Source organism: Hakea prostrata, chromosome 10 (assembly GCF_041222555.1).
Source record: "Hakea prostrata isolate BN-2017 chromosome 10, UWA_Hpros_2, whole genome shotgun sequence".
NCBI lineage: Eukaryota > Viridiplantae > Streptophyta > Magnoliopsida > Proteales > Proteaceae > Hakea > Hakea prostrata.
The window spans coordinates 45571782-45583017 of record NC_142609.1 but is presented as its reverse complement, the minus strand read 5'-3'; the positions used below and the strand labels follow the sequence as shown (position 1 = coordinate 45583017).

General features: G+C 38.0%; 1 protein-coding gene across 1 annotated transcript; it reads left to right on the top strand.

Annotated features, from left to right (window-relative positions):
* The first annotated feature begins 4646 nt into the window (after window positions 1–4646).
* LOC149003399 (protein tesmin/TSO1-like CXC 2) lies at window positions 4647–9691 on the top strand. Its single transcript, XM_089138081.1, has 10 exons — window positions 4647–4925; window positions 5571–5731; window positions 5811–6579; window positions 7260–7744; window positions 7836–7910; window positions 8138–8318; window positions 8426–8521; window positions 8601–8667; window positions 8859–9024; window positions 9105–9691. Exons 1-10 carry the CDS (start codon window positions 4875–4877, stop codon window positions 9442–9444), a joined length of 2391 nt encoding a protein of 796 aa, XP_088994207.1. The 5' UTR covers window positions 4647–4874; the 3' UTR covers window positions 9445–9691.
* Window positions 9692–11236: the final 1545 nt, after the last annotated feature.

The following is an 11236-nucleotide window of genomic DNA, read 5'->3' as shown; positions in this document are numbered from 1 at the left end:
GTTGGAAGAGAAAGGGTGCACGGCTCCCATGAGGTCGAAGTACTTTGACAGTTTCCCACTCATTTCCTCTTGCCATTTTTTGATTAGTTCTCGACCACGTAAAATACTTCTCTATCTGCTTGAGGTTGTTTTGTTGTGCATCTAGTAAATCACAATCTTTAAACGAAGTAGCTGCATTTATTGAGGTCTGCAATGGTGTGGCAAGTCTTGGGTGTGTGGGGTTGATGATCAGAGATAGAGGGGAAGCTAAGTTTTGAATGTTTAGAGGTTCTTGAGCTGGGAAGTAGACGTTTGTTTATGCGTACTATGATATGTCAAAAAAGCAAAACTGCCACCCAAAATGGAGGCCTTAAAGCAGTGACACTCCACTTTGTGTTTAAAAAGCACAGAGACCCCAAAATTGGATTTTTATTGGATATATTTTTTCAATTTGTCACTAAAAACATTTCAGACACTGTTTATTATAGGAATATTTTTTTAAATAAACAGTTATTTAACTGTTTTCAGTCATAAATTTGACAAATATATCCAATGAAAATCCAATTTGGGGTCTTTGTTCTTTTTAAACATAAAGTGGGGTGTTAGTGCTTTAAGGCCTCCATTTTGGGGTGCCAGTGCAATTTGCTCTATGTCAAAAAGGTATCTTGAGTCCAGCTACTACCGTTGCTCTATGTGCCAGTGACATGTTTGTTTTTGATTACTCACCCTGTTTTTTTAGTGCTGCAGTTCAAGATGATACTGATGTTTGAGGAGATGTGCGGGGAATATGGAAGAGAGTTCTAACCATTATTTGCAGATGCATGTATTTTAGTTATGAAAATAATGACCCAGGTGATTCCACCCTGATAAGAAGGTTGATGGAACAAATAAATTCTGAATGAGTACTATATACTTGATGCTGTGTGAGTTTTATTTTGTAGTGTGCTGAACAATCATCTCATGGCGATTTCTGTTTCTCTACTTGCAATGATGTGGTGGCTTCTGGCTTCATGTTTCCATGAAATAAGCCAAATGAAATTGCTCAGAGGTTGTACTAGATATTATGAAAGCCCAGATCTGGATCGGCCAAATTATGAATCACATATTATACAAATTGCCAGACTACTCAAACGGGTGTGCATCAGAAGAAAACCTTAGACAATAATCATGGCTTCATCAAGTGAATTTCAGTTGGTTACTTATGGCAAGTCAATCTGTCTTTCTATCCCTGGGTTTCTTTTTATCATGTTGAAACGCATGCTAAAGCACGCATGGGTGGACACAATGATACCCTCTGGTCCTGTTAGTCTTGTGAACAACCCACTCTAAGGAGCTAGCTGTTGGTGATGTTAGTTGTATTGTCTGTAATGAACAAAAGCATCAAGAAAAAACAGAGAGGGAAGGTGAGAGTTGGCATTGGCTTTCAGGTTGTGTCATCCATTGGGCCAAAGGGACCACTAAATATCACTTATATGTGGAAAATGCAAATAATTTCATTAGAGAAGGTATAGTAGAGTAACTAATGTAAATAATTAACCTTTTCTTGGTTAATTACCATTTGCAGTAGAGGGAAAACTAAATTTTCAATATACTGAGCAATCTCATCTGAAGGAATAAAAGGTCCTTAAGTTATATATCATCAACTCCACAGATCCATATTGTTTGAGATCATGCAAAATATTTAAGAATTTCCCATAAAGACACTTGGCTTGCCATCCATGCTAGGTGAAGGATAGTGAAGACATCCATAGCTGAAGAGCAATTTGAGTCTCATTGCTACTATTGCGCAATCATGGGCACCATATAAGGGATTATGTTAATCTATTAATATATCATATAGAAGTTGTTTTTCATCAAAATATTTGATATCCATATCAACAGATTATTTTTCATTTATTGATTGATAAAAACTTTGTATTTATAATTTTGTTAAAATTTGGGTAGAAAACATATCAAAACCAACGTTACTTAAATGTACTTGGAAGTCAAAGTCTTCATTTTACTTAATCTTTTTCTGGTAAGCCTCCTTTACTCAATAATAATGATGAATGAGTCAGGCATTTATAGTTATTATAAATGAATATTTGACACTGGCATTTTCCACAATTGGAATGTTGACTGAAATAGTTGCTTCAAGTTTCACCAAATTTCAACCAGAAAAAAAAATGGATTTTGAGATGATGAAAAACTCATCCAACAGGAGATAGGTTTTCTTTACCATTGCATTCAATAAGATACAACAACTTATAGAGTAAATAATATTTTCATCTATCATGAATTTACATTTATAGAAAAAATAAATATTTCCAAATTTTTATATATGATGAAAAGGTATAAGAGAATCAATCATAGTATGACAAACAAAAATCAAGAGGGAACCAAAATTCCATGAAGATGTTAGGTGGAGGTGGGTCCAAATGAAAATTTGGTCCACCACTGTGAAATCGAAGAAGAGTTAAATTACATAAAGTAAAGTGTAGTTACACCAAAATTGTAAGCAATCAATGAAAGATCAAATGCCTTGTGAGTTGTGACTCATTAAATGGAAAATCACATCCCTATTGTGAGTTCCGAGTTTTTATAATGGGCCCACGTCTGATGGGTTTTAGCTATCTAATATCGGGTCAAGATCCGGATCCAGATTTGTGTTATCCAACACGTGGCAGTGATTCAAAATAAAGTGTCCTGGGTGAGTCAGGATTAGGGGTGCAAGTTTGACCTAAAGACCCTAACCCGCCCTAAGCCTAGCCCTGAACCCGAATAGGGCTTGGGCTCAAGATTTTGGCTTTGAGGGCGAGTTAGGACCAAAATATTCTAGCTCTGACTAGGGCCAAGGGTGAGTCTGAAATTACTCTTTGACCCGCTAGGCATGTCCCGACCCGTCCCTGATTTTAAACCATAACCCTAGCTCTGGTTTTGGCCATATTTTTGTCCCTAACACTTGATCTCAATAAATTAGGAACAAAAACAAGGATAGGGCCAATCAAGGTCAGGGTTAGGGCTAGGGACAAGTCTAGAGACAAGGCTTAGTAAATGGTCAATCAAGGCCAGGGCTAATCAAAACTAGGGATAGGGCCAATCAAAGCCAAGGACACAACCAATAGATTAGAATATATAGGGATGGGCTTGGGATTGCAAAAGTCCGACCTAGCCTAGTCTGGATCACCTCCCTGGGTGAACAATGTGCTTCACCTGATGCTTTTGAACCACACATAGTTGTGGACCGATCTATATCTATAGATATGGGGGGGGGGGGGGAATAGAAGTTTAAAACTTAGTAGGGGTCTCGTGGGCATATTGTGTTCCTTGATGGGAAGTTGATCCAAACTCCTAGATCACCTCCTCGCCAAGGGAAAGAATGTGATTCCCCTAACTCTTTTGAACCACACATAGTGGTGGACCCATAAATATCTATAGATATTGGAAAAAAAATTAAAAACTTAATGAATCTCATGTGGGTCCTACTCCTTACTATGTGGTATTGTGGTTCAAGTGCTTCAAGGGAGCACATTGTGCTCCCCTAATGAAGAGTTGATCTGGACTCCATATCTAATGTATCAGATGGGAGCATCGGATTTCAAAGATCCTTTAGTGTGGATTTTATGATTTTATGAGACTGAAATCAACCATACTGGCTAGACCTGATACCAATGGAAAATCAAATGGACTTATTGAACAAAGAAAAAGTTCCAATGAGTTGTAAGGCCAAATTCCCTTAAAGTTACCATGTACAAAATTTCATTTACTTTATAAGTATCTAGTGTATGTTTTGAAACATATTAAAACCCTAACCAACTTCTAGTAATAGAGGAGAACTTTTTTCAAAGCAATACATACAGGTTAAAGATTATGAATAAAGGGATGAAATTTTGAAATTTTGTTCTTCATATTTTTTTTTCGAGGTTGTATGGTTTTCTCCGGTCTTGTAATGTGAGTTTGGATTTCCTCATAAAAATGGTTATGGAAAGAATATCAAATTATCTTGTGCATGTTTCTAGTACAATGGAAGTAGTCTCCTTTTAAAAAAAAAAAAAAAAACAGCAGTTTCTTCCTATATAGAGATAGCAAGACTTAGATGGTCTCAAATTTAAACCTCATGCCACCACACCATCCCAGGCATATGAGTGACAAATAAAATATCAATCAGAATTAGATCTGCGTTTTTTTTTGGAGGGGAAGGTCAAAGATAGGATTTTTTTTTTTTTTTTTTTTTTTTGGGAAAAAGAGGATCTGCATGTCTCACCATTAACTAATTGAAAACTGTCACAATATATTATTTTTATACAGAGTCCAAGACCAGAGCCTCACTGTCACTGGTAAACTACCACAAAGAACCACATTAATTCCTCAAAACTCAATTAATCCCATAATTTAATTGTTCTTCTTCGAAATCTGTAACTGCAGATTTCATATTTTCACCTTCTCTTTCTGTTCAGATTGACAGAATGTAACTGAAACAGGATAATACCGTACGAGATTTACTCAACAAAGCAAAAAAAAACAAAAGAAAAAAAATAACAGAAAAGACGGAAGAAATGGTCCTCTTTTCTTGAACTGTGCTTGAGTGTAACGTGGCAATGCTAACGCTACCATTAAAGCGGGATTAAGAAATTTTAGAATCAAAACTTTCTTTTTTGTTTGGTTTCTTTATCTTTGTCTTCGTTTAGTAATGCAGAGTCGTGGAAGTGGGTAGCGATGGTAGGGTCAGTTTGATCGTCACGAGAAAAATCTCATCTTCCCGCCTTGGCGCTCTTGTTGAATCTGAAACAGTAGAAAGTGAGAGGGAGAGAAAAGAGAGGGAAAGTGAAGAACACTGGTAGAGTGTGAAAATGGAAATGTAGAAGAGCTCGGGGCTCTTCATATTTTCTCTGTTTTTCTCACTCTCTTTTTGAAACATGGATACGCCGGAGAGAAACATGATCGGCACTCCAATTTCTAAATTTGAGGTAAGTTCGTCTTCCCTTTTTGTACCCATTTCTCTCTCTATTTTGTTGGAGAAAAAGGAAGCATTTTTCTTTCTGGGTTTCGCTTCAAGTTCTTCTGTTTTTGTAGTTACTTCATTTTTTGAAGTTTTTTCCTGGATGGTTTTGGGTCAATTTGGTGTTTACATGTCGTTTCGTAAAACGACGACTATCAATGGCAGATTGGCAGTTTGATCTATCTGTGGGCTGCATCTTGTGGAGTTTGACTTCATTTTTTTGGATCTGTCTGTGTTTTCTTAAAGTTCATCACTTTCTCTTATCTGGAGGTTCTAAGTGGGATTAGGGTTTGGCGTTCGTTGCTTGAAATGCTCCCCGATTCCACAACCCATTACATTTCTCAGTGTTTTGTTTCTTTGAATTCGCTACATTTGAAGATTTTTTGTGTCCTGTGCTTTCCACTATGTTAGGTTTGTGTGTTTTTTCTCACTTTCTCCTTCGCCATTTTCTCCCTTAAACTTCGGGAAATACAGATCTGGTGGTAGTTCTTGGCAAATTTCCCCTTTTTTCTTTTGGGTATTAGAGAAGTTGGTGTGTTTTTGGTTCGATGATGGTCTTATTTCTGTTAAGGTCTGTTGGTTATGCCATAAGATTGTTTATGTTCACTTGCAGGACTCTCCGGTGTTTAATTATATCAACAGCCTTTCCCCTATAAAGCCGGTTAAGTCTGTGCCCATTGCTCAAACATTCAATTCACTCACTTTTGCATCCCTGCCATCTGTGTTTACTTCTCCACATGCCATTTCACACAAGGAATCTCGATTTTTAAGAAGGTAACTCTGGCGGTCTTCATTTTTATGTAACCTAATTATGTGTATTCAGTGTTCCCTAACTTCTAGCTTTTGCTTTCAGGCATCATGTATCAGATCTGTCAAAGCCTGATTTTTCTGGGAATGGAAATGAAGGCAGTACTAGCGTGGGGGGTTTGGATGCTGTTCAAATCCCTGATTGCTCTGCTCCACAGGAAAGTTTTGACCCAGAGAGTTCTATTAAAGAGGTTACTGAGTCAGCAAATCTTGCTATTGAGTTGCCAAGGAAAATGAAGTATGATTGTGGCAGTCCTGACTGTATCCCAATGCCTTCTGATGAAATTAAAGGGGACCCTTTACCAGAAATTACTCCAACACCGGCATCACTTGTTCGTTTTGTTCAAGAGGTCTCAGAAGAAAGGCGGCATTCATGTGAAACTAAACTAGAATTACATGAGATTCGTCAGGATGACCATACTAGAGATGAAGGGAATGAATGTGATTGGGAAAATTTGATTTCTGATGCTGCTGATCTCTTAATGCTTGACTCTTCTGTTGACACAGCAGCACCAAAGAAGCAGAGTCTGGAATTAGTGCATCATGAAACTGGTTCTTTTGCTTCTCTTGTGTCAAGTCTCCCTGAATTTAGTACTGAAGACATGCAGAAAACAGAGACTGCAGGTGTCATCAGGTCTTGTGAAAACCATGAAGTGAAGGATCCTGAATCTCATCAAGAGGAAGTTAGAAAGCAGAAGGAAATGGATAAGTCACTGCAGGTTTCATCCAGTACTTTTTCAAGTGAGCAAGAGATTTGTGGTCCAAGTCAGGGCATAGATGAGAAAGTTGAAAAATGCATTTCAGTTGGTGGCAAGGTAAATGTTGATTTTTTTTTTTTTTTATTTTCCTCCTTCCCAACATCTTACATACATGCCTCTAAATTCACAATTTACTTTTACTTCTGATGATTGTCATTTCAAGTTTCAGCTAAGTTATGAAGTTAAATATTTCAGTGTTGTTAATCTGTTTTGAATTAGCTAGCATGTGGGTGGATTGTTCAGGCTTATTTGATTATCCATTTCTATGAGTGTATGAATTGGAAGAACGAAACAATAATCTGGGAATTAAGATCTGTTGCTTTTGCAATGATTGCTGGATGCATGTTCTGTGTATTCTAGTTTCATTCGTTTTTGGGTGTGAAGTTTCATGCTGATATTTCATTACTTCCGTGGCTTCTCTTCTAGTAATAACTTCCTACATGGTTTCCTTGGGCTTCATTGAGCCTATGGAGTTTCTGTCTTCTGAAGTCTAAAATACATCATATACAGAATCAATCAGTACATTTAAGGCAATCTAAATTTTTTTTTATTAAAAAGGGTACAGTAAGTCATGAAACAGGTATAGTCTATGATAAGTCTGGAAGAGGTGGTCTGTATGCTACCTGATGTTTCCTGTACTGTGCACACACAACCCCACACTCAGAAAAAAAGAAAGTCATCTGTAAATCAGAGCTGATAGCAATGATATATTACTTGATTAAATCTTTTCTGTTTAGGCTGACCTACAGCATCAACGTGGGATGAGAAGGCGCTGTCTGGTTTTCGAGATGGCAGGAACACAAAAAAAGAACTTGGTTGATGATTCTAAAAGCAGCTCTTCCGTCTCTTCTCTTTCTGATGTAAACGATTCTGATGATAAACAATTGGTTCATTTTAAACCTGGAAATATTTCTCCACCGTGCATGCTTACGGGTATTGGGTTGCACTTGAATGCCCTTGCAACTACCTCGAAGGATTGTAGAGTTGTCAAGCATGAAACTTTGTCCTCTGGGAGGCAACTAATAAGCATGAGAAGTTCCATTACTTCTTTCCACTGTGTCACTTCTAGTCAGATAACTGTCACTACTTCCTTGGCTATGAATCCTGAGGAAAAAGAAATAGGTCCAGCTGACAATGGAAATTTGGTTTTGGAAGAGTCCTCCCAGGCATCTGGATTTGGAGCTAGCGAAGAATTCAACCTGAGTAGCCCCAAAAAGAAGAGGTATTGGTAGAAGTGCTGTTTCATAATGCCTTTTTACTATTGCATTCAATTCTGTTTTGTTTTATAACATTTGAAGTCTGATATCATACAGGCGCAAGTTGGAAAATGTTGGAGAAAGTGAGGCTTGCAAGCGTTGCAATTGTAAGAAGTCAAAATGCTTGAAGCTGTAAGATTCAAACGATTCAGAGAATTGCTTACTAAATCATGTTTGTCTAATTATCAGTGTAGTGTATAAATGAGTTCTGCTAGTAATGAGATCATGTGAACATTTCCATTTTGAAGTTAGATGCTGTCGTCACATTCTGGCTTTCCACTGTTGTTCCATAGAATTTAGTTCCCCCATCCCTTTCCCAGGTTGTGCTTATGGTTAAATTTGGAAAATCATCTGTGCAGTTACTGTGAATGCTTTGCTGCCGGTGTATATTGTGTGGAGCCTTGTTCCTGTCAAGAATGCTTTAACAAGCCTATCCATGAAGATACTGTTCTAGCAACTCGCAAACAGATTGAGTCCCGAAATCCACTTGCATTTGCACCCAAAGTGATCAGAAGCTCGGAGCCTGTTGTTGAAGTTGGGGTTAGAAAATAAATCTAAACCTTTTTACTTTTGTTTCTAAAAAAAATTCCGGATAAGAAAAGTTGAATTGACCTATGACCATTGAGGAATTGTTTTTACCTTTGCAGGATGATTCTAATAAAACCCCAGCTTCTGCCAGGCATAAAAGAGGATGCAACTGCAAGAAATCAAGTTGCCTAAAGAAATATTGTGAATGCTTCCAGGTTGTGTGCCATCAACTGAATCTGTTTGATTTCACTTTTGTACATCCTCTGATTCAGATTTTGTTCATTTGTATTTCAGGGAGGTGTTGGATGTTCAATCAATTGTAGATGTGAAGGATGCAAGAATACCTTTGGCAGAAAGGATGGTGGGTGTTCTTTGGTGCATCACACTTAACTTCAAACATAAAATAGGGAATTCCAGAAGCCACCCTCTACCCTACACCATTAAGCTCGTAGATTATACCATTCCAATGTTTCTCCTATTGTGCATCGCATGTGGTTTTTTCTTTAGTTTATTCATTCCTTCTGTTTTGTATTTCCCTTCTTTGAAATGCAGGATCTGCTCTAGTAGGAACAGAAGAAGCTGAACCAGAAGAGGAAGAAACAGAAACCTGTGAAAAGAATGGGGCAGATGGAAGTGCACAGAATAATGAAGTCCAGAAGGAGGAAGACCAGTATTCTGATTGTGTTCTGCCCATTACCCCATATGTTCAGATTTGCAGGTTTGGTATTTTCATCATTGTTGGTTGTATTGTTTTGGTTTTGTTATTGCTAAATGCTGAATTCTATCTTGTATTTCCAGATCATCATTTCCACCTCCTCGTTCTTCTAGTGGGAAACCACCCCGAACTTTGCTTGGCACATCTCAGCTACATTCCAGCCAGAGACTTGGAAAACCAATTTTCGCACAGCCGCTATCCAAGTTCGATGGCCGTTTCGAAACCAGTCATGACACTCCTGAAATCCTAAGAGGCGATTGTTCACCCATCAGTGGCATCAAGATTACCTCTCCTAATCGTAAAAGGGTATCTCCTCCTCACAATGAGTTTGGGATATCTCCCGGTCGGCGGAGTGGGCGTAAGCTGATACTTCAATCCATTCCTTCATTCCCATCTCTCACTCCTCACCATGAAAACAACTGAGTTTTCCATCAAGGTTCAGATGAAATGTGACATCTTATTCATGGAGAATGGTATTTGTTTTAGTATTACTTGTAGTTTGCTTTGTGTTATGTGTATAATAACTTCATACATTTCCAGTATGCATTGTAATATCCAGCTTCCTGTGTAAAAGTATCAGTTATTATCCAAGTAACAGATATCAGCAAGTTTTCCACCCAAAGAAAATACATATTAGCAAAGCCAGAGACTAGTTTGCTCTGTTGTTATATTTTCAAGTCTCTTCATTCTCTGACCGATGGGCCTGGGCTTTTCGACCCATGGGCTTGTTTGTAGGTTTAAGCCACCGAAGGAGCCTCGGTCCAACAGAACCCAGCATTAGACCTAATTGGGCTTGGTTAGGTTCAACAAACAAACCCAGTGCTCATGTCGGTATTGATATCGATACAAATCGGACCGATATGGGGTGCTAAAGAGAGTCCTTCGCGTAAAGCCGAAATTGCTTTGAATAGGTAAATCAATCATTTGTCCTTGAATTGAGAAATGGACAAATGCTAGACAGTGAAAGCACGAGAAATGGGAATGAGCATGGAGGTCTTAAGCGTGAGGGTCCAGTTATGGACCCAGTTCTAGTTGGGCCAGTTACGGCCCATATCCAGCTCAGTCTGACTCTTACTTTTCAAGATTTGGAATTGGCTTCTGAGAAGCCTGAGCCCACCAAGGCAATGGTCATATGGGCCCAAGCCCCTCTGGTCATTTCTTTAATCATAGAAATGATTTCTAGTAGGTATCAATTATCATCACCCACCTGAAGCTACTACTGATTATCAACCACAAGAATCCCCTTTGTTCCTCGGTTTCTGGCATTGGGTAGTTGTGTGCTATTTGGTCTGGTCATGAGATTATACCAACTTATGTGGACTAGACTAGGCATCTGGTGGGGCTACGTTGATGGGGCCAATACTTGTGCTGGTAGTTCACAGGATTAATACTTGCACTGGTCGAACTTGAAAGTCCAAACACTGTGTAGCAGGGGCCGCAAGGTCGTCACTATTGCATCTTCTTTTTTGTTTACCCCCAAATAAAAAATCAACCATAAGAAATTATTGTCGTTATCTTATTAGTATTATTGGTGTTGATCTTTCCACTACACCTGTGTAAAACCGAAACTGCACGCCTTACTCATTGAAATGTCTTAAATACCCTCATTGAACTAGTTTTCTTCCTCTACCCCTAATATATTATTGGGGAAGAAGAAAAATATTTCTAGTGGATATAGCTTGTACACGATGTACAATATAGAAAATTAATACCCAAAATCAAAACTATACCGTATCATTTTTGTATCTACACTTACAAATCAAAGAGTCATGAAAGGATATGCAAGAGTATTTGACTACTGAATTTTTCATCTTGCAAAGGGTTATAATGGTCATTTTCAGGGTGTTTCTACTAGGAGCAAATTTCAGGATTATCATCATTTCTTAGGGTAAGATAGTCATTTTCCTCCTTCTATGTTTTGATCATGCTATTACACTTTCGACAGACAACTCTGTTTCTTTTTGCTCACTTATTTTCTAAAAGGCTGAAATGGACTTGAGATCTTGCAAACTTTATAGCTTCAACTGTAAAACAAAGCAAGCAAGCACAGCTTTGTGAAAGTAAACCTGAAACAGATGACCCACCAAGAAGAACATAACTATTAGGTTTCTCAGAACCTGTCTCTTATTTGCTGCATTTTATTTGTCCATTAATAGACTAATCTACACTTGGTTGTGAATCTCTATCAAAGCAAATTCATGAAAATTTCTTAATC